The sequence below is a fragment of the Hyaena hyaena genome, unplaced genomic scaffold (genome assembly GCF_003009895.1).
Source record: "Hyaena hyaena isolate Hyena2069 unplaced genomic scaffold, ASM300989v1 scaffold_239, whole genome shotgun sequence".
NCBI lineage: Eukaryota > Metazoa > Chordata > Mammalia > Carnivora > Hyaenidae > Hyaena > Hyaena hyaena.
The window spans coordinates 383,886-411,127 of record NW_024080871.1 but is presented as its reverse complement, the minus strand read 5'-3'; the positions used below and the strand labels follow the sequence as shown (position 1 = coordinate 411,127).

The following is a 27,242-nucleotide window of genomic DNA, read 5'->3' as shown; positions in this document are numbered from 1 at the left end:
TCTTTATTTTTCAAGACTACTCATTTGGATCTTAATATCAATCTTTCTATCCTACTGTATTTCCATAACTATTTAATAGAAAATAATATATTTTTAAAATAAATGCACACACACACACACACACACACACACTTTTTCAAATCTCCACAAGTTTTCTTTTGTGATTACAAATAAATACCCTTAGAGTCTCCTTTCTTTTAAGCAATTTTGCAGTTCCTCTTTAATTCTATTTAGACTAGTGGGTTTGTATATTATTCTACTTTTCTTTTCTGGCAGTTGGGAAGAGTTGGTGTCTTTTTTTTTCCATGTGACAGCAATTCTCAATGCTGGCTACACATTCAGATTACCTTGGCAGCTTTTAAATTATGGATGCTGCACCCCAACTCAAGCAAATTTTATCACACCCCTTCTAAGTAGAGCTCATGAAAATATATATAAATATAGAATATATATATATAATATACATAACATAATTTAACATATTATATCTTTTATATATATTTATGTTTAAAGTTTTCCTTGATTGATCTAAGAACTACTGTTCATAAGCTCACTGTGTGTCAGGTTTAGCTGACTGGAGTACCCTATTTGATGGAATTCTGACAGATGGTGAAAAGGCACCACGGACTCAGACCCCATTGGGTCTGTTATGAAGAAGCAGTGAAACCATCAGTTTTCTGTTATGGCTTCTGGGCAGAGAGAGGTTCCCTGTTCCATGGATTCTCTGTACTGTTCCAACCTGAGAAGATTGAAGCCATCTGTTCTACACATTTTTCGCTTCTTGGGAAGCCAACACCAAAGAAATCCAAAAAGCCACTTGAAATAAATGTCAGTTGTCTCTCTGGGGAACAATGTCTATGATGCCAACTTGTTTTTGGAATTGCTTCTTGATGATCCTTACCGATGGAGTCTGTTGTGTCTCTCAGAAACTTACCTGGGACATGTTATGGAAGCCTAACAATCTTACAGTCTCGCTTCTATCCAATAGCCTGAAAATCTCATCACTGGTACATCTCCCAGAAGCAAAAAAATTAAAGATTGACAAAGTGAGGATCAAAAAGGTTAAGAGCTTTTCACAAAATCACACAGTTAATAAATTATTAGTCTTAATACAAACAATCCTCAAAATGTATGACCTTTCCACTACCCACCTGCTTCATTTTCATTTAGCATGAAAGCAGAGTATTTCACAGTTTATCTAATTTAGCAGTTATTGAAATACAATCAATAGAGTATAATCAATAGGCTGTACATAAAAGTAAGTACATAAAAGTAAGACAAGATAATCCTAATAAACGAATTGTATTAAATGCTTCCAGAAATTAACTGCTTCCACAGTGCTGTTATCTTAAATTACTTTTTTTTCTTTTCTTTCTTTTTTAAAAAATATTTTTAATGTTTTATTTATTTCTGAGAGGGAGAGAGAGACAGTGTGAGCAGGGGAGAGTCAGAGAGAGAGGGAGGCACAGAATCTGAAGCAGGCTCCAGGCTCTGAGCTGTAAGCATAGAGCCTAACACGGGGCTCGAACCCACAAACCATGAGATCATGACCTAAGCCGAAGTCGGACGCTTAACTGACTGAGCCATCCAGGTGCCCCTCTTTTTTTTTTTTTTAAATAGTGTATTCTCAAGTTGATTTCCATATAACACCCAGTGCTCATACCAACAAGTGCCCTCCCCCATGACCATCATCCCCCTTCCACTCTCCCCCACCCCCATCAGCCCTCAGTTTGTTCTCAGCATTCAAGAGTCTCTCATGGTTTGCCTCCCTCCCTCTCCCCAAGTATTTTTCCCTTTCTCCTCCCCCATGTTCCTCCGTTAAGTTCCTTCTAATCCACCTATATGTGCAAACATATGGTATCTGTCCTTCTCTGCCTGACTTATTTCACTCAGCATAACACCCTCAAGGTCCATCCATGTTGCTACACATGGCCAGATATCATTCTTTCTCATTGCCATGTAGTATTCCATTGTATAGATAAATCACACCTTCTTGATCCAACGTCAGTTGATGGACACTTAAGCTCTTTCCATGTTTTGGCTATTGTTGAGAGTGCTGCTATGAACAATGGGGTACATGTGCCCCTATGCGTCAGCACTCCTGTATCCCTTGGGTAATTTCCTAGCAGTGCTATTGCTGGGTCATAAAGGAGTTCTATTGTTAATTTTTTGGGGAACCTCCACACTGTTTTCCAGAGGGTCTATACCATTTTACATTCCCACCAACAATGTAGGAGGGTGCCTGTTTCTCCACATCCTCGCCAGCATCTAGAGTCTCCTGATTTGTTCATTTTAGCCTATCTGACTGTCATGAGGTGGCATCTCAGTGCGGTTTTGATATGTATTTCCCTGATGAGGAAGGATGCTGAGCATCATTTCATGTGTCTGTTGGCCATCTGGATGTCCTCTTTGGAGAAGTGTCTGTTCATATCTTCTGCCCATTTCTTCACTGAACTGTTTGTTTTTCAGGTGTGGAATTTGGTGAGTTCCTTATAGATTTTGGATATTATCCCTTTATCTGATATGTCATTTGCAACTGTCTTTTCCCATTCTGTTGGTTGCCTATTAGTTTTATGGTTTGTTTCCTTTGCTTTGCAGAAGCTTTTAATCTTGATGAGGTCTCAATAGTTCATTTTTGCTCTTGATTCCCTTGCCTTTGGGGATGTGTCAAGTAAGAAATTGCTGCAGTAGAGGTCAAGGAGGTTGTTTCCTGCTTCCTTCTCTAGGGTTTTGATGGTTTCCTGTCTCACATTCAGGTCCTTTATCCATTTTGAGTTTATTTTTGTGTATCGTGTGAGAAAATGATCTAGTTTCATTCTTTTGCATGTTCTGTCCATTTCTCCCGGCACCATCTGTTAAAAGGACTGTCTTTTTTCTATTGGATACTCTTTCCTGCTTTGTCGCAGATTAGTTGGCCATACATTGTTGGGTCCAATTCTGAGTTCTCTCTTGTATTCCATTGGTGTATGTGTCTGTTGTTGTTCCAATACCATACTGTCTTGATGATGACAGCTTTGTAGTACAGGCTAAAGTCTGGGATGGTGACGCCTACCGTTTTGATTTTCTTCTTCAATATTACTTTGGCTATTCAGGATCTTTTGTGGCTCCATACAAATTTTAGGGTAGTTTGTTCTAGTTTTGAGAAGAATGCTGGTGCAGTTTTGATTGAGATTGCATTGAATGTGTAGATTGCTTTGGGTAGTAATGACATGTTAACAGTATTTATTCTTTTGACCCATGAGCATGGAATGTTTTTCCATTTCTTTGTGTCTTCTTCAATTTCCTTCATAAGTTTTCTGTAGTTTTCATCATACAGATCTCCTATATCTTTGGATAAGTTTATTCCTAGGTATTTTATGGTTTTTTTGTGCAACTGTGAATGGGATCAGTTTCTTGATTTCTCTTTCTGTTACTTCGTTATTGTTGTATAAAAATGCAACCAATTTCTGCACGTTGATTTTGTACCCTGCAATTTTGCTGAATTCATGGATCAGATCTAGTAGGCTTCTGGTGGAGTCTGTCGGGTTTTCTATGTAGAGTATCATGTCATCTGCGAAAAGTGAAAGTTTCTCTACTTCTTTGCCAATGCTGATGCCTTTTATTTACTTTTATTGTCTGATTGCCGATGCTAGGGCTTCCAGCACTATGTTAAACAACAGTGGTGAGAGTGGACATCCCTGTCGTGTTCCTGATCTCAGGGGGAAAACTCTCAGTTTTTCTCTGTTGAGGATGATGTTAGCTCAGGGTTTTTCATAGATGGTTTTTATGATGGTTAAGTAAGTTCCTTCTATCCTGACTTTCTCAAGGGTCTTTATTAAGAAGGGATGCTTTATTTTCTCAAATGCTTTTTCTGCATCTATTGAACGGATCATATGGTTCTTATCTTTTTGTTGTTGTTGTTAATGTGATGTATCACATTGATTGATTTGTGAATATTGAACCAGCCCTGTAACCCAGGAATGAATCCCTTTTTATCTTGGTGGATAATTCTTTTTATGTGCTGTTGTATTCTATTTGCAAGTATCTTGTTGAGGATTTTTGCATCTGTATTCATCAAGGATATTGTTCTATAGTTCTCTTTTTTTGCTGGGTCTCTGTCTGGGTTGGGAGTCAAAGTGATGCTGGCTTCATCGAATGAGTCTGGAAGTTTTCCTTCGATTTCTTTTTGGAATAGTTTGAGAAGAATGGGTATTAATTCTGTTTTAAATATCTGGTAGAATTCCACAGGGAAGCCATCTGGCCCAGGGCTCTTATTTGTTGGGAGATTTTTGACAACTGATTCAATGCCTTCACTAGTTATGGGTCTGTTCAGATTTTCAATCTCTTCCCATGTGAATTTTGGTAGTGAGTGTGTGTTTAGGAATTTGTCCATTTCTTCTATTTGTCCAGTTTGTTGGCATATAATTTTTCATAGTATTCCCTGATAATTGCTTGTATTTCTGAGGGGTTGGTTGTAATAAGTCCATTTTCTTCATGATTTTGTCTATCTGGGTGCTCTCTCTTCATTTTGAGAAGCCTGGCTAGAGATTTTGCTGGGAGCTGCACTGGCCTCGCTGGATGACAGTAACAGCGAGGAAATGGCAGCGTTTGCACAGCTCCTGCCATGAGAAACGAAAACTGGTATCTCCTTTTGCTACTACTGGCTCATGTTGGAAATGAGCCTTCTGGTATTGACCAGACCTCACATTATTCCAAATCAGATCGATATTCCCCACAGATTCCTCATAAGAAAAAGCCTATTCCTGCCTTTTCAAAAGATTTTAGATGAAAGCATTGTGGATGATTGTCAAAAGCCTCTTCCTATGGGCCTTGCAGATCCAAGACTTATGTAATAAAGGGGTCTAAGAACACAAGAGTTACAATTGAGCCTGCCCCTGAGACAAAGAGCCTAATTTAGACTTAAGGACAGATATCCACCCCCACCCTATTGTTTCTGCTTGGAGCATTTTGTGAGTGACTTATTCTGGTCTTGAATATGCTGACTGCTCCCTGTGAAGGAACCTATTGAGGAACTCCTTCTTTAGTGATAATGGGAGTAAACGTGTTTCCTGAAAGACCTGTTTTTCTTAATACTTCTCCTTAAACAAACAAGCTATTGCCCGTGCTCACAATGAACTAAACTTCACCCTTTTTATGCTAAAAACATTGTCTTGTATGCTAAAGAAACCTTCCTTCCCCATAGGATAAGCATCTAAATCACCTACCTCAATCACTATTGATAAAGGTTATGCATGAGTCTTCTACAAATCTATGTTCTGGGTAATTCTTCCACATCCAAGAAGTTTGTCATCAGAAATCATTGTCTAAGGCAAATGCCTCTTCTGTGCCATCCCCCAAACACTTAATTATAAAATAAAGTTGAACCTCAGTCAGAGCAGAGATGCCTGCCTGGTGAAGAGGAAGAATTTTTCGTGTCTGTCTCATCCCTCCCTCGCTGACACCGTTCATCCTTCAGGGACCCCTGGACCCAGCCAGAGCCAACCTCTGGCAAGATTTGTCGATTTTGCTTACTTTTTCAAAATACCAACTCTTGATTTCATTGATCTGTTCAACTGTTTTTTTGGGGGGATTCTATATTGCTTATTTCTGCCCTGATTTTTATTATTTCTCTTCTCCTACTGGGTTTGGGGTGCTCTTGTTGCTCTCCCTCTAGTTCCTTTAGGTGCGCTGTTAGATTTTGTACTTGTACTTTTTCTAATTTCTTGAAGTAGGCCGGGAGTGCAATGTACTTTCCTCTTAGGACTGCCTTTGCCACATCTCATAGAGTTTGAATTGTTTTTATTTTATTTTTATTTTATTGTTTGTATTTTCATTTTCATTTGTTTCCATATATTTTTAATTTCTTCTCTAATTGCCTGATTGACCCATTCGTTCTGTAGTAGGGTGTTCTTTAACCTCCATGTTTTTGGAGGTTTTCCAGACTTTTTCCTGTGGTTGATTTCAAGTTTCATAGCATTGTGATCTGAAAATATGGATGGCATGATCTCATTCTTTTATATTTATTGAGGGCTGCTTCATGTTCCAGTATGTGATCTAGCTTGGAGAATGTGCCATGTGCACTTGAGAAGAAAGTGAATTCCATGGCCTCAGGATGTAGAGTTCTAAATATATCGGTCAAATCCAGCAAGTCCATTGTTTCTTTAGTGATTTTCTCTCTAGTTGATCTATCCATTGCTGTAAGTGGAGTATTAAAGTCCCCTGTTGTTAGCACATTCTTGTACATAAAATAGTTTCTGTTTGTGATTAATTGCTTTATGTATTTGGGTGCTTCCGTATTTGGTGTGTAGACATTTATAATTGTTAGCTCTTCCTGATGGATAGACCCTGTAATTATTATATAAGCCCTTCTTCATACCTTGTTACTGCCTTTACTTTGAAGTCCAGTTTGTCTGATATAAGTATAGCTACTCCAGCTTTCTTTTGACTTCCAGTAGCATGATAGATATTTCACCACCCCCTTCAATCTGAAGGTGTCCTCAGGCTAAAATGAGTTTCTTGTAGACAGCAAATACATGGATTTTGTTTTTTTTATCCATTCTGCTACCCTATATATTTTGATTGGGGCATTTAGTCCATTTACTTTCAGTGTTATTATTGAAAAAATGGGTTTAGAGTCATTGTGTTCTTTGCAGGATTCATGCTTGTGGTGGTGTCTCTGGTACCTTGTATTCCTTGCAACATTTCCTTCATGTAGGGCTGGCTTAGTCGTGATGAATTTTTCAATTATTGTTTATTTGGGAAGACTTTTATCTCTCCTTCTATTCTGAATGACAGGCTTGCTGGATAGACTATTTGTGGCTGCATTTTTTTTTTTTTTTTTCTGTTCCTCACATTGAAAATCTCCTGCCATTCCTTTCTGGCCTCCAAGGTTCAGTAGATAGTAGATAGGTCTGTAACCACTCTGATAGGTTTCCCGTTTTATGTTAGGGTCCTTTTATCCCTAGATGCTTTCAGAATTCTCTCTTTGTGCTTATATTTTGCCAGTTTCACTATGAGATGTTGTGCAGAAGATCGATTCAAGTTACGTCTGATGGGAGTTCTCTGTGCCTCTTAGATTTCAATGTATGTTTCCTTCCCCAGATTGGAGAGGTTCTCTGCTATAATTTGTTCAAGGACTCCTTCAGCTCCTTTCCCTCTTTCTTCCTCTCCTGGAATTCCTATGATACAGATATTGTTCTTTTTGATTGTATCACTTAGTTCTCGAGCTCTCCTTTCTTGTTCCTGGATCAGTTTGTCTCTTTATCTGCTTCTTCATTTTCTATAATTGTGTCTTCTAATTCACCTATTCTCCTCTCTGCCTCTTCAATTCGTGCATTGGACGCCTCCATTTTATTATGCACCTCATTTATAGTATTTTTTAATTCATCACAACTATTTTTAAGCTCCATAGTCTTTGTAGCAATAGTTTCTCTGATGTCTTCCATGCCTTTTTTTAGCCCAGTTATTAATTTTTTGACTATTGTTCTAAATTCTTGTTCAGTTATGTTGCTTATATCTGCTTTGAGTAGTTATTTGGCTGTCATTTCTTTTTTCTTTTCTTTTCTTTCTTTTTTTTTTTTTTTTTTTTACAAATAGTTTATTGTCAAGTTGGTTTCCATATAACACCCAGTGCTCATCCCAACAAGTGCCCTCCTCCATGCCCATCACCCCCCCACACACACACACCCATCAGTCCTCAGTTTGTTCTCAGCATTCAAGAGTCTCTTGTGTTTTGCCTCTCTCTCTCTCTCTCCCACTATATCCCCCCTTCTTCTCTCCCCCACGGTCCTCCATTAAGTTCCTCCTAATCCTCCTATACGTGCAAACATATGGTATTTGTCCTCTGCCTGACTTATTTCTCTCAGCATAACACCTCAAGTTCCATCCATGCTGCTACACATGGCCAGATTTCATTCTTTCTCATTTTGGCTGTCATTTCTTCCTGGAACTTCTTTAGATGAGAGTTCTTCCCTTTTGTCATTTTGGCTAGCTTTCTGTCTCTTGTTAGTTTTAAAAGCTTGTTATACACTCTGCACCGACTGTACTAAAGAAGTACAGTACTGCTGTATTAAAGAAGGCTCTTTGACTATCCAGGGCCTGTCTGTTCAGGAAGTGTTCTTTGAATGGTGTCTCTTGGTCTGTCTTGTTGAGACTTTGGTTATTTTATTTCCCTACTCATAGTGTTATTTGGGACTCTTCACTGTGTGTACTTCAGCTTGCTTTTTGAGGTAGCCCTGGAAAAGAAAACAGACAGACAAACACACAGGAAACAAAGGCACACAAACGCACAGACAAATCCAACAAACAAGCAAACCAAAAGGGAAAAAGGAAAAAGATAAAAAAAGGATGGAGAAAAAAATAAAAGGAGGAAAAACAAATAATAAAAATAAAAAAGAAGAAAAGAAAAGAAAAAAAAAACCTCAAAAGACAAAGGACAATCTAAAAGCATAAAACCAGAATTCCCAGCTACAAATTAAGACCAGGGTTATGCAGTGCTGATGGTGGATCATATACGAAGAGAGAAATGACAGGACAGGGAGAAAGCAAAATCGGACAAGGACCAGGCAGAGAGACTAAGAGGCTTAATTCAGAGGGAGAAAGAGGAGAATATGGTAAGAGGCAAGGAGAAAGAAAGGAAGATAATGTTCCTTATTATCTCAGAGAAACTATATAGTTTGATTACTCCAGAGAGAGCGAGAGATAGAAAGAATATACATCTAGAGAATGGATTAAATATGACTGTTTAAGCAAACCAGTGACCAGAGTGCCCAGTCCAGTAGAGGAGAGGGATACGAATGAGACAAGGGAAAATCTATCTGAATAGTAAGAATTGATCTAGAATTAATCACGGCAATGCATCCATGTTGGTCTTGCCCTGGGCTCCGGTAAAAGAAAGAAAAAAGAAAGAAAGAGAAGCAGCTGTCTAGCGGGGATTGGCAGTGGTTTGGTGTAGCCTCCACTGCTTCCTGCAGACGCTCCCTGTGGTCTCTCCCTGGGGGTTGTGGGTAGAGAAATGGCAGCACCCCGATCCCTTCTCCAACCAAGCATTGCAAATCACTCTTTTGGGTCCCACCTCCCTGTGCCATGGGCATAGCCAAGGTGGGCCCTGTTCTTTGTCCCAAGCCATGCCTCGTTTCCAGATCTTAGTCCACGGGCTTTATTGATACCGCCCTAAATGTAAACCCACAGGCCGAGTCCTTCCACGCAGTTTCAAGCCTGCTGCTTCCCCACTGGGGATAGAGCTGAGCTGGAAGAGTGGAGCTGTTTCCGGCTGCATGGCTTCCCCTCCACATGGAGCTGGAGAGCAGAGTAGCAGTTTCTCCTGGCGCTGCCTGGGACCGGGTCACCCATCTCAAAGTTAGCTCCACAGCCAGGAACCTGATTGCTCCCTGTCCCGAGCTGAGGTTTTTCTCTTCTCTAGTGACAGTATTTTAAGCAGTTTCAGCCACTCTTTCTTTTCCCTCGACTCACCGTGGCTCTCTACAAAGGGGCTCTCTCCCCCAACTCCGTGTCTCTGGGTCCGGTCCATTTTATCTTCCCCAGTTCTCATTCACACACCTATAAGGTATTTTCTCAGCGGAGCCTGTCTCCTTTTCCTCCCAAAGTCCTGTGGTTCTGTAAGGGTTCCTATGGCTTCTGGTCTTCTCGTTTGAGAGATGGGAGTGAGTGAAATGTATGGAGCTCCCTGCTTCTCCGCCATCTTGCCCCTTCCTCTAAATTTTTTTAAATTACTTTTGAAATCAATACAAATATAGAAAAGATAAGCAAAATCTTTATGAATTAGTATCCATCATATTTAAAATATATAATAATAGAATATAATTAAAATAGGAAATGCATATAATGGTATTTCATAAGTAATCTGGACACTACATATTTATAAAATATTTAGTATACATATTATATCTCAGAATGAGGATTCAAATAAATAAAGTTTAGCAGAGTGGTGGTAAAGGAGGGACAGAATCTTACTAAAAGAATGGAAAAACTTCTAGAAAGTTGTCTATTTGCATTAGATCTAAGCGAACAGAATTTAATCAGACGAGCTGAGGTTTAGAATGTTAAAGTTCAGGGAGCATATGCATCATGATAATACATCAAATGATAAGGGATTTGGAAATTCAATGAAATTAAGTCTGAGCAGGTGGAATGAGGCCAGGTTAGATAGAGTCACTGTGCAACAACAGAGTCTATACAACTGCATTAGCAAGAAGATGGCTGACCGAACTTGTGTCAGCATGATTTTTCTGGGGGTGCTGTGAAGAAAACAAGACTGGAAGTAGGAGAGGCTGTTGGTGCCTGGCGGCAGTGTTATATTAGGTGCTTTGGGGAGTTCATGTATAAAACACAGACTCTGTTATTACAGAATTTAAATTCCATTTGGGAAGGCAAGATATTAGCATTCAGAAAATAGAGAATAACAGAAACTGTCATAGGACACCAAATTTGTGAATGCATTCATGTGCCAAAATATTTTGAACTTCAAATATGTGATAGGTATTAACATGTAATCAGGCAGGTGTTAAGTTAAGCCTATATGTTAAGCCTGGAAATGTCTCTGTCCCTTGTTGAATTATAAACAAACGAGGAAAAAAGTATATTGTCCTTATATGTAATTTCGATTACATATATTTGTTTTTATGTACATTACTAACATTCAGTGTGTAATCATATATCTTTGAGAACAATTACTACAACTCTGGGAGAAATTGATTGTCCTGAAAATTATATTGAGTGTCATCATCCTGTCATTCCTTAAAGGAGAGCAGCTAAAAGGTATCATCGAAGAACATTTATTTTCAAGCATTTCAATGTCATTAAGGAAAGTGAGCCTGGAACCACAAGAAGATGATATTGTCAGACAGTAGGCTCCAGCGGTAATACAGTGGAGAATGATTTGAATAGGACAATTGCTCAGATATTAACATCAGACCCTCTGAATTTAATATATATTTGCTAGGAGGCAAGTAGGATCTCTTCAATTCTCAACTATTATTGAGAAAAAATTTCAACAATTATTCATTTTTCCTGAATTAATGGAACTTGATTTATATGTCATATTGAATAATAAAATCTAGATCTGTTTCTTTTTCCATACTTCTTTATGGTGTGTGTCCCATATCTCCGGTTTCATCCCAGTGGCTACATTTACACATTGACATTTTGTTTACATTCATCTAGACAGCTGAAGAGATTTTTAATGGCATCACCCCTTGTCTCTGCACATAGTCCCTACAATTATGTAAAGACTGGGTCTGATGGATCTAATTAGAATACACCTCTAATGATACCACTCTCTTGCATAAAAACCTTCCTCAGAGTCTCAAATAAAATCTACACTTCTTAAACTGTCTTCTATATCCCACCTGCCCTTCTCCCCACAGTTTTTCAACTTTACTTACAACCTTTTATCCTTTAACAATAATATTAGTTTGGGTTCACTAAACAGCAGACGCTAAGGCAGGGTTAGCTATTCGAGAGGTTTATTGGAGAAAACAGCCTTAAAAGATTCAGAGAGTGAAACAGATTTCAGATTTTCATGCTTGACCTAACTTCTGCGAAGACAAAAGGGAAGGAAGGAGGATTGGGATTGGGTAGAAAGAGCCTCAACCCAGTTCCAAAAACAGTATGGTTGACTCCAGAGGCAAATCTGCAGCGATCCCCTGTGCTGAAGGAATGGGCCTGCATTAGCGCCTTCACCATGCAAAATCACTGTCCGAGAGTGGTGGGTAAGAAGTGTGGCCTTGGTGCAATTTCCTTGGTGGATACAGACAAGTAGTAGTCAGTTACAGGTGGGCACATTTTTATGGTTGGCATAACAACTGATGAAAGTAGGTATTCCCACTCTTTGCTATTTGTAGCCCGTTTGGTTCTTCTGTGTTAAGCTCAAGTGTTTCCCTTCACTTCCAATGTCTTGCCTCTGTGTTTGTGAAAATTACAGCCAACCTTTAAACCACAGTTCTCTTACCTTATCTTCTGTGACGTCTTCTCTAATCACCCAGTTATAACCCACAGCCTCTATAACACTTTTCTGTGTTACCTCAATTGTAATTTTTGCCTTAAAAGCCAACAACGCGTAGCTACAAGGAAAGCTGGCATTGGGAAGAAAAGCACTTTAAAATCTATGGTGATTATTTATTTTTCTTTAGGTGCATACAATATTCCTATTCTAAACAATGATTAAGTATTACCTGCAATCATCCTGAGGATTTTCATAAGAGGAAACATATATTTATTTAGCAAAATATTTAGAGAGGGTCTTTTTTGTGGAAAGTTTTTGATCAATACTTTAAATTGCCTGCAGGAAGGAAACATAAACGGAGCCCTCAGAAATCGAGGTAACGTGGCACAGTGGAGTGTGTTTAAATCTTTAACTGATTACTTGAGAAGTCTCTCTATATCCCTCCAGTGATACTATAGATGGAAATTTGATGAGAAGACTTAGGGTTTTAATACATTAGTATCATAATCTTCATCATACTGAATATTTGCACAATGTTATATATGTGCCATATGCTTTTCTAAGTGCATTTCATTCAATCCTTGAAGCAACCTTCTGAAGGTACCATAACTTGCTCCATTGTACAGATCAGGAGACTGAGGTACAAAAGGCTAAGAAACGTCTCAAATCACATGGCAAAGATGTAGTTGTTTTTTTTTTTTTAATATAGAGAATGTGTTGATGGAATGGATGAAGGTGGAATATTTGGGAAATGATCCAATAAATTCATATTCATTTGATCCCGAGTCTTTCAAGTTTTCTTATATAAACTTCTGCCACTTCAGTATAAGACACTACCGGGGTGCCTGGGTGTCTCAGTCGGTTAAGGATCCAACTTCAGCTCAGGTCATGATCTCACAGTTCGTGAGTTTGAGCCCCGCGTTGGGTTCTGTTCTGACAGCCAGCTCAGAGCATGGAGCCTGTTTCAGATTCTGTGTCTTTCTCTCTGACCCTCCCCTGCTCATGCTGTATCTCTCCCTCTCTCTCAGAAATAAATAAAAAACATTAAAAAAAAAAAGACTACCATTTCTTACATACACTGTTGGTATGGACTTATCCATTCTCATTTCTCCATACCACATCTAGCATGACAGTTTTTGAAAACTAAATGCAATTGCATCGTGTCTCTGCTTTAAAATTTTCAGTAGTTTCACATTGCTCTTAGGATTAGAAAAAAAAGAAAAACTAATTATTGTTCACATATAAGGCCTGCACTGTGTGGTACTTTAACTCTTCAGGCTTACTGTACACCTTACTGCCTGGCCCTTAACTCTCCAGACTTATTGCCACACTGGCCCTCTTGCAGCTCCTCAGACATACTCTGCTCCTTCTTATCACCAAGACTGATGTTCCTTCTGCCTAGAATTCCTCAGCCCCCCAAGCGAATCCTAATATTTCCCTAGGTTTTAACTTAGCCTTCACTTTTCCACTTAGGAGAAATAAACATTCCTTTCATCCCGTGGACAGGTCCTAAAGTGGCACCTATTGGTGAACATCATTGATTTATACCTCACCGCTCTCCAACCCACTGTACACTCTGTGGGAAAATGATCTGGTAGAAGCTATACTGTAATTATTGGAAAACTGGATTGATGATGAATGAATCCAAGAAAGGGAAGTTGTCTAGTAGTAACGTTGGATGTTAGCTGACTACTAAACTTCAATGACAACCTTGTTTCCATATGCCTACACACACACACACACACACACACACACACACACACACACCATGAATGATAGATGTTAATGACTTGTGAGATAAGCAGATTACTGGTCAGAGACCTTCTGCCTAATGGTTCTAGTACTACTATCATTTTCTACTGCAGTAATCATTCTCAAGCTTGACTGAGGATTTAGCTAAGGATTCAGTTATAAGTTATCACCCTAAAGGGACAGGCACCTCAGTGGCTCAGTTGGTTAAGTGTCTGACTTCAGCTCAGGTCATGATCTCATGGTTCATGGGTTCAAATCCCACATCAAGCTCTGTGCTGACAGTTCAGAGCCTGGGGACTGCTTCAGATCTCTCTCTCTCTCTCTCTCTCTGCCCCTCCCCTGATTGCTGTTTGTCTCTCTTTCTTTCAAAAATAAACAAACATTTAAAAAGAGAAAGAAGTTCTCACCTTAGAGAACTTTGAAACATCTCTGTGTTTAGACATCATCTCAGTCCAATTAGATCAGAATCTTCGTATTTCAGACATTAGTATTTTTTCAAAGGTTCCCAGGCGATTTCATTCTGCAGTCAAGATTGACAATCACAATTAAGGAAAGAATGAGATACGATACACGAATACAAAGTGTGTTTTTTCTCTGAAGATCAAGCAAAAGTAAAAATTTATCCTAAGCCAACATAATTTTGTAGGATTCCGAAAAAAATATCTCTGTGCAACATAGTGCATTTTGTTCTGCCTGTTATCAACATTTGAAAATTATATATATATATAGGGGCTTATATATATATTATATAGTGGCTCCTGGTTGGCTCAGTCAATTAAGTGTCCAACTCTTGACCTATGTTCAAGCCATGGTCCCAGAGTTGTGGGACTGAGTCCCAAGTCCACTCTGCACCGAGCTTGGAGCCTGCTTGGGATTCTTTCTTTCTCTCCCTCAGCTTCTCCCTCGCTCATGCACGTGCTTTCTATCTCAAAAGATATAAAATTTAAAATTATATATGTATTAGGGTGCCTGAGTGGCTTAGTCAGTTAAGCATCCAACTTTGGTTGAGGTCATGATCTCACAGTTCATGGGTTCAAGTCCTGTGTTCGACTCTGTGCTGACAGCTCAGAGCATGGAGCCTGCTTTAGATTCTGTGTCTCCCTCTTTCTCTCTGCCCTTCCCCAATTTCACACTATCTCTCTGTCTCTCTCTCTCTATTAGTATTTTACATCATAATTATATAGAAAACATATTAATATATTGTATATCATATGCATATATAGGATACTCACAAAAATATGTTTATATATACATATACAAACATGCATATATACACACATATATATACATATGTACATGCATATAAATTTAATATCATTGGGATTATGTTATAAATTAATGATATAAATACATTTAATTTTAGTTATCTATTTTTCCATTCCCAATTATGAAAGTTATTTTTTTAAATTCTTTGCACAGCATAACTGTGAGATATTAATTTTATGAACTATTATTTACTGATTCATTGCTTCTAAAGTAAAACTATTTTATAACACTAGATTTAAATCACCCTAATCATTAGCTCTAAGTATTTACTAGGTGCTACTGTATCCTTGACGGTGATTTTTAAAAACAGTTTAGAAAAGAAGATTAATAATAAATTCATGTCTAGAAGGCAATATACATATTGAAAACACTGGTAATTTAAATACATTTTGAGGCTTCTAGAAGGTTATATTAGTTATATTATAGTAATTTCTCTGACATAGTTATTAGGTCAAAAGAAACTTAAATGTATTGTTATTCATTTAAAAATAAATGTTCTTGGGGCACCTGGGTGGCTCAATCATTTAAACATCTGACTTCTGCTCAGGTCATATCATGGGTCTTGGGTTCTAGCCCCATATCAGGCCAGCACAGAGCCTGCAGCCTGCTTCAGATTCTGTGTCTTTCTCTCTTCTGCTCCTTCCCCACTCACACTCATTTCTCTCAAAAAATAAAGATTAAAAAAAAATGTTCTCTACCTAGACAAAAAGAGATCTCATTTTTTGTAGGCTAATACTTTTCAAATTATGTAATAATGGCAAAAAGGCAAACAACAATGCAATATTACAACCTAGCTTTATGTTGTCACAATTTTTTATTAAAACATAATCTCTTTAATTTGGAAAACTTTATAGCTTAGAATAAATTTAGCAATATTTTAAATGAATAATATTAACAAGGTTAGAGAAGACCAATTATTTTTTTCAGGAGAAAATATGAAGTATCTGGTTGTATTGATATAGAAATACTAAAATAAATATTTTGAGATACATTATGTAAGTGAAATTAAATTTTGCTTTAAGTGAAAATATTTTGGGTAGTGACCTATCCAGATGGACCACCAGCCACTGATTGCTTCCCATGTTCAAAGCCCTAAACTGCCCTTGCATACATTTATTCTCTGTAACCCAGGTAGAAAATGCTCAACTTCAATTTATGCTACTTTACTTGAAACTTAGGGAGGGTTTGCTTCTTTCATTGAACTGTCTTGAAGGAAAATTATACAAAAAATTCTAATAAATATTTTACAGCAGAAATCATAAGGGGAATAATATGTTTGAGACCAACAGTTTAAGATATGTAAGTAATTACGTTTTCTGAAATAGTACATTTTGATAACATAAAACATCAAAAAGACATTTTAAAATTCCTTACCAGAAGTAATCATGCAATTATTGAGCTTGAGATATACAAAAATGTTTCCATTAAATTATTATTACTTGTTTTAGTGCAGGTCTAATGTAGTTCCTGAACAAAGCACAGAAAAATAATTTTACATCTTAAACCTTGCATTACTGCATCTGTAAGATATTTTTTGGTAAACATAAGGAAGAAATTAAATGTATCATTCCAATTTTGAAATTATTCTGGTCCACTTACCAACTCCACTTAATGAGACTCGTGTCCAAGGAAAACATCACAGCTGCAGAAAGTATGCAAGTCACATTGTAAGGCATGCAGAGTTCATAAATCTGTGGCAATTTATATATGCGACACTCTAGGACTGAAACATGTTCATAAAGTCAGATAATCTCAAATGGTTAAAAAAGCCTAATATATATGAGCTCAGCTCATCGAGGGCAGAGACTTTGTTTGCCTTGTTCACCTCTGTGTTCTTAGCACTGTGCCTTTGGTGATAAGAACAATTCCTGACACATAATAGACATTCAAATGAATGAGTGAATGAATTAGCAAACAAGAGGCTGTTTTATTTTCAGGTTCCTTTTGAAAGACAATTCTCTGTGGGTCTCTCAAATTTCTGCATAACTTTTGAGCAAGGCACTGACTGCCCAAAAGGATGTTAATATAATGGAAAGTCTTAGAAGAGAGGATAATTCTTCTCTCTAGAGTGAAAGGCAGGTATGCATTAAAAGCATGCAGATAATGTCTCCTTTTGCAGTAATAGGCATGTAGGTTTTGTGCTCATGGTAAATCCATCTCCTTTCTTGTAATACAATCCACTGCATGTTCAAGTTCCAACTGACCCTTGTCAAAAAAATGCAATAGACAAATTTAACATGCAAGGAAGACTTTATTCAAGGCTATTGCAACAGGGAAGAGAGGCTAGAATTGTGGCTGAACTCAACCTCACCTAAACAAAGCCAGGAGGGATTTTAAGAGCTTGGTGGCTTCAGGGGATTATAGGCAATATGTGTTTGCTAATTGACCATACTTTTGGGTAAGGTCAATTTTCTATCTTTACAACAAGAAGTAGTTTTATAACTTGAAGCCAGGTATCAACTGAAGATAGGCTCTTAATATGTTTAAAAAAATTTTTTTTAGTTTATTTATTTTGAAAGACAGAGTAGCGGAGGGGCAGAGAGAGAGGGAGAGAGAGAGTCCCAGGCAGGCTCTGTGCTGTCAGCATGGAGCCCGATGTGGAGCTTGAACTCACTAACTGTGAGATCATGACCAGAGCTGAAACCAAGAGTCAGATGCTTAACTGACTGAGCCACCCAGGAGCCCCTCTCAATATTTTCTGGATGATTACATTCAAAGAACTAGCTCTCAGGTCCTTGAGAAAGAATTCCTGAGTTATAACACGAGTAGGAGGCACTTAAAAAGATTTCCATCTAGAAATGACAGAGAAATAACGTGCAATTACATGTTTTCTAAAATAAATGTTTTAGGGGCATCTGGGTGACTCAGTTGGTTAAGCGTCCAACTTCGGCTCAGGTCATGATCTCATGGTTCATGGGTTTGAGCCCCGCATCAGGTTTTGTGCTGACAGCTCAGAGCCTGGAGCCTGTTTCAGATCCTGTGTCTCCCTCTCTCTCTATGCTCCTCCCCCACTCATGCTCTGTCTCTCTCTGTCTCAAAAATAAATAAAACAAAAAAAAATTTTGAATAAATGTTTTAAAGAAAATGAGGTCAGGGGTCCTCAAAGCAAGAAAAATCCTGTCTAAATTTTGGTCAAGCTGAAGGCAAAGTTAAGGTCATATTGGTAATCCTCTTTGGGTCACCCTATTGGAACCAGGGCTTGAAGAATAAGTGAAAAACAAAGAAAAAATAGTGATACTCTGTTACTGTTGTTATGAGTAATGAATTAACTTTCTCCTTTGACACAGAACTCTCATGTCTTCTGCCAATATACGTATATTTATGGCAATCTAACTTGTCAGCTGACAAGTAAGGTAAAATTACAGATTCTCCAGAGCCCTTGACAATGAGGATTTGAATTTTTAAGAAAAAATTAATCAGAATTTCTTTCTATATAATGAAATAACTTCAGCTGTCGGAGACCGGCTCCAGCCGGGGTCCAGGGGTCCTTGAAGGATGGATGGTGTCGGCGAGGGAGGGTTGAGAGAGTCTTTCTGGTCACCAGGCAGGCATCTCCTCCCTGACTGGGGCTGAACTTTATTTTATCATTAAGTGTTTTCGGGACAGCACAGAAGAGGCATTTGCCTTAGACAATGATTTCTGATAACAAACTTCTTTGATATGTAAGAATTTCCCAGAACATAGATTTGTAGAAGACTCATGCATAACCTTTATCAATAGTGATTGAGGTAGATGATTTAGATGCTTATCCTATGGGCAAAGAAGGTATCTTTAACATACCAGACAATGTTTTTAGCATAAAAAGGGTGAAGTTACTTCTTTATGGACAGAGGTCAATAGCTTGTTTAAGGTGGAAGTATCAAGAAAAACAGGTTTTTCAGGAAACACCTTTGCTCCCATAATCACAAAAGAAGAAGAACCTCAATAGGTTCCTTCACAGGGAGCAGTCAGCATATTCAAGACCAGAATAAGTCACTCACAAAATGCTCCAAGCAGAAACAATAGGGTGGGGGTGGATATCTGTCCTTAACTCTAAATTAGGCTCTTTGTCTCAGGGCCAGACTCAATTGTAACTCTTGAGTTCTTAGCCCCCTTTATTATGTACTTCTTGGATCTACAAGGCCCATAGGAAGAGCCTTTTGACAATCACCCACAATGCTTTCATCTGAAGTCTCTTTTGAAAAGGCAGCAATATGCTTTTCCTTAAGAGCAATCTGTGTGGGGAATATCGGTCTGATCTGGAATATTGTGAGGCCTGGTCAATACCAGCAGCCTCATTTCTAACATGAGCCAGTAGTAGCAGAAGGAGGTACCAGTTTCCGTTTCTCATGGCAGGAGCTGTGCAAATGCTGCCATTTCCTCACTGTGACTGTCATCCAGGAAGGCCAGTGCGGCTCCCAGCATTCAGCCAATATTAACATGATATTTAAATATTTAGCAATTGCTAGAATTTAATAAAATTCATCTATGAAGAGAAGAATATATTGGAAAAGCAGTATATAGGAGTATCTATCTATCTATCTATCTATCTAATCTATCATTTATGTATCATCTATCTCTCCTTCCATCTATGACTCACTATTAATTTGTTTTATTTGCTTGTGTTTAGTGATTTCAGCTTATAATATGAAATGCTTCATATTTTATTAACTTTAGATAACTTTATTATGAAGTTACCAAAAAGCCATAACACAGAAAACCCTACCCTGAATTTCAAATTGATAATATTACATTGCTTAATGTAACATCATTTAAAGTAACAAACTACCTAAATAAACTGCAGTACAGAAATGTGTTTCAGAAGTAGGGGCACAATATGTATCATCTTTGATTTTTAGAATTTGCTTCTTCAAAGAGACATAAATAAGGAAATTTATTTTCTTCCATAAAGTACCTACATCATACTTACGTTGGTTCTAATTTTTTTCACCTTAATAAAATGATACAATTGATAGAAAATTGATAGTTTCTACCCCACTACTGTTGTGTAACAGCGAGAGCCTGTTTTGAATTGCATCACAATTTTTACTGCTAATCTGATTTTTAAAGTCTCACTGTGAAAAACATCCATTCAGTTTTCATTTCTCCCATGTTTTAGGTGTGACAGTTCTTGAAGGCCCTATATATGCTGTCGGAGGCCACGATGGCTGGAGCTATCTGAATACAGTGGAGAGGTGGGACCCCCAGAGTCAGCAGTGGACATTTGTAGCCAGTATGTCCATTGCCCGAAGCACAGTTGGTGTAGCGGCTTTGAATGGCAAGTGAGTAGATTTTTCTTTTTTCTCTGGACAATATTTTTAGTAAATATTGTTTTTAAAATAACTCTTAGTAAGCTGATCCAACAAAATATTTTTATAGATTTTAAGACTGTTATATGTTTTTTCCCTTTAATGTATTCTCCATGGATAATTGGATAACATGAATTGAATAATGAATGATATGAAGACTGCATATTTCTCTGGGTGTCTCTCCATATAAAACAGAAACCAAAACTTCACATTAATTGCTGGTTAAAGCAGTATCAAGTATAGTTCATAAGAATTATTTGCACCAAAGATCTGCATATTTATATGCTTATTGGTAAAATGTCTGAGGAGCTTTCAAAATGCTATTAAAAGTTTGGTGCTTAGTAAATATTTTTTGCATGATTATAATATTCTGTCCACCTTGTACCATTTCTAATATATCAGCCTAAATCAGTAACTATCAATCTCAATACTGTTGAAATTTGAGGCCAGATAATCCTTTACTGGAGGAGAGGCTCTGTTTTGTGCATCAGAGGTGCTGAGCAGAATTCTGGGTTTCTGTCCACTACATGTCAGCCCTACCTCCATCCTAGGGGGACAACAAAAAGTCTCCAGACTTTGCCTAATATCCTACGGAGATGACAAAATAGGCTCCCTCTCACTCCTGTGAGAACCTCTGCCCCAATCAAAGTTAATAACAACTTGGGCCTGGAAAAGGGCAAAAGCTTTCAGTCTCATTTCCCTACTTCTCTTTCCCCTATAGTCTATTTGCTAAAGCAGCCAGAGCAATCCTTTTACAAATATGAAGCATATGTCACTCCTCTTCAAGGCCTTCTCTTTGCAGAATACAGTGCCTATCTTCACATAAAGGGACCTACTGAATCTTCTCCTTGCGTCCTCTATTGGTTTTTTGTTCTTTGCATCAGCCAAATTGCCCTTGTATCTGTGCCTCAAATACGGCAAGCTCTAACCTCTCAGTCCCTTTGAATTTGCTGTTTTGTTTGTCCAAGATGCTCTTCCTACCAATCCTCATATCTCTGGATCCTTCTTATTGTTCAGATTCCATCTCAAAATTTTTCCCCATGGGGGTACTTACTATCCACCCTATTAAAATAGACTACCCTGCACACTATCTCAAACAATTTACTTACTGTTCTTGAAATTACATACATTATTGTTCTCCATCTCTTCTCACTAACATATGTTCAATAAATAGTGAGATCTGTCTACATCATTCATTATTATATCCCTGAGCATAATACACATTCAGTATGTCTGTTGAGTAAATGTTGAATAAATTGCCTTATCCCAATGAGTTACTCTTAATCACCTTAGACAATCTATTTTTTCTAAATATGTGTATATTTAGAAAGTTATTATTATAGCATGTTGTTAAAGAAATTGATTTTGTCATTTAAATTGTAAATAAACATTTCCATGGAATTAAAGACTCTTGGAAATTCAAATTTTAATGGCCATGCAGTCATCCACTGTCTGCAAGAAAAAAGAAAAAAAGACCTAAAGTGTAAGTAACTAGTCTCTGATTAGCATCTGAAGTATCTAGATATACCTAAAATATTTACATCTAACATAATATATATCTAAAATATTTCCCAAATATTTATATTATCAATAAAGCTGGATTGCACATTGTTAGATGTAATATTTTGTAATATTTGTCATTTTCATCATATTGCACATTACTGATTATTTCCTAAGGAAGAATTTCTATAAAGTGAGCAGGGGAATTGGGACTGAATTAAATATTTTATTTTAAACATTTCCTTCAGTAAGGTTTACCAAAAACTTCCTCAACAGCATTACATGAAAAATACCTTTTTCAATTCATCCTGATCAGCATCTTGTTACCATTTGTTACCACCTAAAAAAAAATATTGAAAAAAATTGAAAAATACTTTGTTAAAATGTAACTTTTTTATATTAGCAAGATTAAAGTTGTATATGTTGCTCATTCTATTTAACCAAGTAATTTCTATATTTCTACTTTTATAAAATATATAGCAATATTTTCCAGGCATCAACATTGTGTCCATTTATTCTTTTAATTGCATATGTTTTTGGCACACCAATTTCATGCTTATGTATTTATATCAACCTATTTTTGTTTATAATTGCCTCTGGGTTAGGCTTTTTCACGTTTCACTTAGGTTTATTTTAGGCATACAATTACATTGTTCATGTCATAGATACTTCCTGAAATCCCTTGAGGATTTTGCCTGGAAACAAATATTACAGATCTTTACCTTTGAAATCTTTTCATTTGAGAATATGGACCCTCTTTTCTCTCTTAAAATCAGCTTTATACATTTTGATGGCTTTGAATTTTGGCATAGGCTTCATATCTTATTTCTGAGGTCTGTTCACATATATTTATACTTTTGTGCATTTTATTATATACTTGTTCATATATATTAATAATTATATATTTACAGCACACTAGAGAAAATAGTTTATGTACCTATAATAACCATCTTACTAAATACATGTTAGTTCTATTAGTCTTCTAATTTATTATAACTGATATTTTAGCAAAATAAACATACAGTAAACTAATAATGAAACTTTATCCCTTCCTTCTTAATATTTACATTTATTTCATTTTTATTGTATTGCTAATGAAATAAAAGTAATTATACCAGGTGTCCATGTTTGTGTCCATAATTGGAAAGACTTTAGGGTTTCATAGTCTGTGTGTGATGTTAGTTGTTCTTTGAGATATATATACTGTATGATATTTAGGGTAAGTTATTGTCTGTAGTATGTTTAGTGGAGATTTTATCCTAAAAAATCAGCATTGGTTTCATGTTTTATTAAATTCCTTCTAAGAATTTATAAAAAGTGGTATTTTTTTCTTATTTGATCTATTCATGTGGTAGTTTATATAAATACTCTAACTGTAAATGGTCATTACACACCTAAAATAAAACCAACTAATTAATGTTTCATTATCCCTTTGATATTTTGTTGCATTCCATATTCTAACTATGATTTTGCATCTATGTGTGGTACACATAGCTTTTGAAAAACCATTTCACAGTTTTCATAATGATACCTTAGCATAATGATATCACAATGTGAATTGAGAAGCCTTTTACAATTTATCTTCTAAAACTCACTGTAAACATCAGAGATTTTTGAGCAAGAGAAAGAAATAGTGGTAGAAATTATATGTACGTGATTATATGCATTCCCTTTAAAATTTTTATTTTACTGATATTCTAAAATTTAGTGGAAGGCAATTCTATATTGTCTTTAATTCTATGACTATTAATAATCATTCTGTATTATTATAAAACTATCTTTTGTATTGTTTTATCCTCCTACTTTGATGTTTTATGTGTTAGCATATTTATTAATTTTATTTTACCTTAGCTTTTGTCTGTTTCATTATTGTTTTTAGTTTTTCTTAAATTTTATTCATTTTTGAGATGCAGGAGGGGAGAGAGAGAGGGAAACACAGAATCCCAAGCAGGCTCCAGACTCTGCACTGTCAGCAGGGCTCAACATGGTGCTTTAACCCACAAATCCTGAGATCATCACCAGAGCTAAAGTCAGAGCTTAATAGACTGAGCCACCTAGGTGCCCCTGTTTTTATTTTTAATCAAACTTGTACATATACAGAAACCATGCTTGTTTTCCCACCTTGTTTTCTTATTCATAAATTTGTGCTTGACTTAGTTTTATTTATTGACCTAATTTTACTTTATCTAGAAATTCAGAATTAAACAGAAGATAGTATTGTCTTCATAGTTTATTATTTAATATACAGAAATTGTATTATTCATACTTGAAAAACTGGACATTTTAATAGTTTCCAGCTCTTGAATTAAGAATAGTGCTGCTGTGTGTGTCTTTATGTTCATCCTTTGTGAGCACGTGTACACGTTTACGTGGGTATAGACCTGGCATTGCAATTGCTATCTGCATGGCATTCTTGTGTTAGTTTTAGTAGATACTGCTTTTGCAAGTGGTTTTCCTAATTTATTTACACATTAAAAGTGTATTCAAGTACTGGGTACTCTAGAGGTACCTGGATGACTCAGTTGTTAAGAGTCCAACGTCAGCTTAGGTCATGATTTCTATGTTTAAGAGTTCAAGCTCCGCATTGGTCTCTCTGCTGTCAGTGTGTCTGCTTCAGATCCTCTGCCTCCCTCTCTCTCTGCCCCTCCCCTGATCTCTGTCTCTCTCTCTCTAAAAAATAAATAAAATCTTTAAAAAAGTTCTGGATGCTCTATACCTCACTGACGTGGTAATGTGAGTCTTTTATCTTTTATGTATTTTTTTTTTCCATTCTAGTGGATAGAGCTATCACATTCCACTAAAGACTAAGGAGATTAAACATTTTAAAAATGTTTATTAGTCATTTGTCTATCTTCTTCTTAAAGTATATGTTCAAGTCTTTTCCCTGATTCCATAGGTTTTCTATCACTTTCATTTTGGTTTGTGAAGTTCTCCATATATTCTGGAAATTATTTGTACATCTTACATTACCATTATTTTCCAGGAGGGATATGTTGATTATATAATTTATTAGGCTTCACCTAAAAGAGACCTTTCCTGTGTCTTCACACACTGGTTGCCACTTGACTTAAATAGCTTAATGTCACAGAACTGTATCTTTAAAATTCAGTAGATATGACTTACTTATCTTTTGCTTTTTTTTTTTTTGTAAGAGAGAGCTGTAAGTCCAGTGATTTTTCGTCTTTAATACATTTTTTAAAGACCCAAGCCTTAATTCTTATAGATGTATGACTATGTTTTTATCAGATTAGGGTTAATCAAGAAACAGAAATCACATTAGTCATTTATCAATTATTCTAAACAAAGATAATACAATGTAAAGACTTGTTAAGTAGGTATAAAAGTTAATCAGTTAACCACAAAATCAACCAGAGAACACTATATCATAAATGTATCAACTAAGGGAAACCACTACCACTGATAGGGTTGGGGAACAAAAAGAAAAGATTATAATACATAGGATTTTTGGGGTGCCTGGGTGGCTCAGTCGGTTAAGTGTCTGACTTCGGCTCAGGTCATGATCTCACGATCTCATGGTTCAAGCCCCACATTGGGCTCTGTGCTGACATCTAGCTCAGTGTCTGGAGCCTGTTTCAGATTCTGTACCTCTGTCTCTCTCTGACCCTCCCCTGCTCACACTGTCTCTCTCTCTCTCTCTCTCTCAGAAATAAATAAAACATTAAAACATTTTAAAATTAAAAAAAAAAAAAAAAAACTAGTGCTTTGAAGTTTGGAGGTACAACTTTGGGAGTTGGAGCCGACATCTGCTACTGGGGCCACTACTTAGCTGGAGTTGGTGTCTGTGACATGAACGAGGGGTCCCTTAACCTGGGACCCTGTACCCTGGGGAGAAGGCGCCAGTATGCTGATCCTGATGGTTCTGACTGGTCTCAACAAAGCTGACTTTTGTAAGGGCTGAAAACTTCCAACCGGATACAAAAAGAAAGGCTGGAGGGATACTCAGAGGAATAAGAAACAGAGAGGAGCCAGACCCTCCTCCCAATCACTAGCCTTTCAGGTTCCCTCTTGCATCCATTAATGCCACATCCTGAAATGGAACCAGGTGGCACATCAGACAAGTAGTTTGCAGAATCGTAGGCACAACATCAGAAAAGCAGAGTAAGAACAGTATATGTGAGGTTGAGAGATGACAGCTTAGGAACTGACACATTGGTCTTGAAACTGAAATGTTTACCAGGGTACAATATGATGGCTACTTTTCTTTCTCTTAACTTAATACTTGGCGGTTCATTTTAACAATCTTAACCAGGTCTTTCTTTTACTTAGGAAAAGAAAGTCTATTGTCTCTTTTGTCTATTGAGAATTAAAAGAAAGTGTTCCCTTTTCCATTATTCTAGTTCTTTAGTTTTGAGATACATATTTTAGTGTATTCATTTAGTATATTCATGTTGGTGATTCTATGTGTGTTTGAGGACTGGGTCCTTTGCCATAAATTCCATTTCTCCCCGGTAATTTTATTTCTTTTCCATTTAATCTGGGAAAGTTTTTTTCTATATCATAGTTTCAATTGTTGCCATTTTGTTTATGGACTTTATCACTTCCAATGGAGACATTCTCCTTTATTTTAATTTTCCTTACTTGATATCCTTGTTTGGCACCTTTCTTTCCTGCCTACTTCATATTCATCTTATTTCAGTTGAATGTGCTATCTTATCATCTTTTCTTAAAAACAAAACAAAACAACAACAAGGACATTAAACAACTCTTGCATCACTGAGTGTATATTTTTCTTAAATTGTTTTTGGTAAAATTTACTTATTTTTCCTAAAAATCACAAGTTGTAAAGTACACAGTTTTTAAAGAAAGTATTATATGCTTGAACACTAAGCTGTCCTTACCTCTGCTCTATTATACTTTGTTTTGTTTTCTATGCATTCTTTGTGATTTGTCTTATCATAGACCATTAAGTCTTAATTTCTCTCATGATCAGTATACTTAATTGTTCTCTAAATCCTATTCTTAAATATTTTGTTCAAAGTTTAATTAATGTCTGTATCCATTATTGTTTAAAAATCTATTAGATGAGAAAGGAAAGGTGGAGCAGAGTCATGTAAAGCCAAAGCAAATTGCTACTCAATTTAGTTTCATTCTTTTTGTTTGGTAAGCTACATTTCTGTAGCATAGTTTTATCTATCAAACTTTCTACTAGCACTATTATCAATATCAAATAATATCTATAGACATTCCTGCTAGATTCCTTTGGGCTATAATTGTTAAGAAATATCCAGAATTCTACCACTGATGTTTGGAAAATGATTGTACAGAAACGAAAGGAGTTAAAATTATAGACACCCCCTCAATCCCATAGTGATGGAGTGCTATGTAAGAAGTGGTTAGAAATGTTCTACCAACAGCTTCCTAATTACATTCAGATTTTTCATAATAGGAGATTGAAACTTAAAACCAACCTTCCAGCTGAACTCATCTGAAAATTATCTAAAAGAAACTTCTTGGAATTGTTTCTGTGTGAATTA

At 36.7% G+C, this 27,242-nt stretch overlaps 1 protein-coding gene across 2 annotated transcripts in view; it reads left to right on the top strand.

Moving 5' to 3' along the window:
• Nucleotides 1-27,242, top strand: part of KLHL1 (kelch like family member 1) — a 368,129-nt gene that overhangs the window by 298,580 nt on the left and 42,307 nt on the right. For both annotated transcript variants that reach the window (XM_039244388.1, XM_039244387.1), the window contains one exon: nt 20,058-20,220. In XM_039244388.1, coding sequence (XP_039100319.1) covers nt 20,058-20,220 — 163 coding nt within the window. The remainder of the gene's footprint in view (nt 1-20,057; nt 20,221-27,242) is intronic.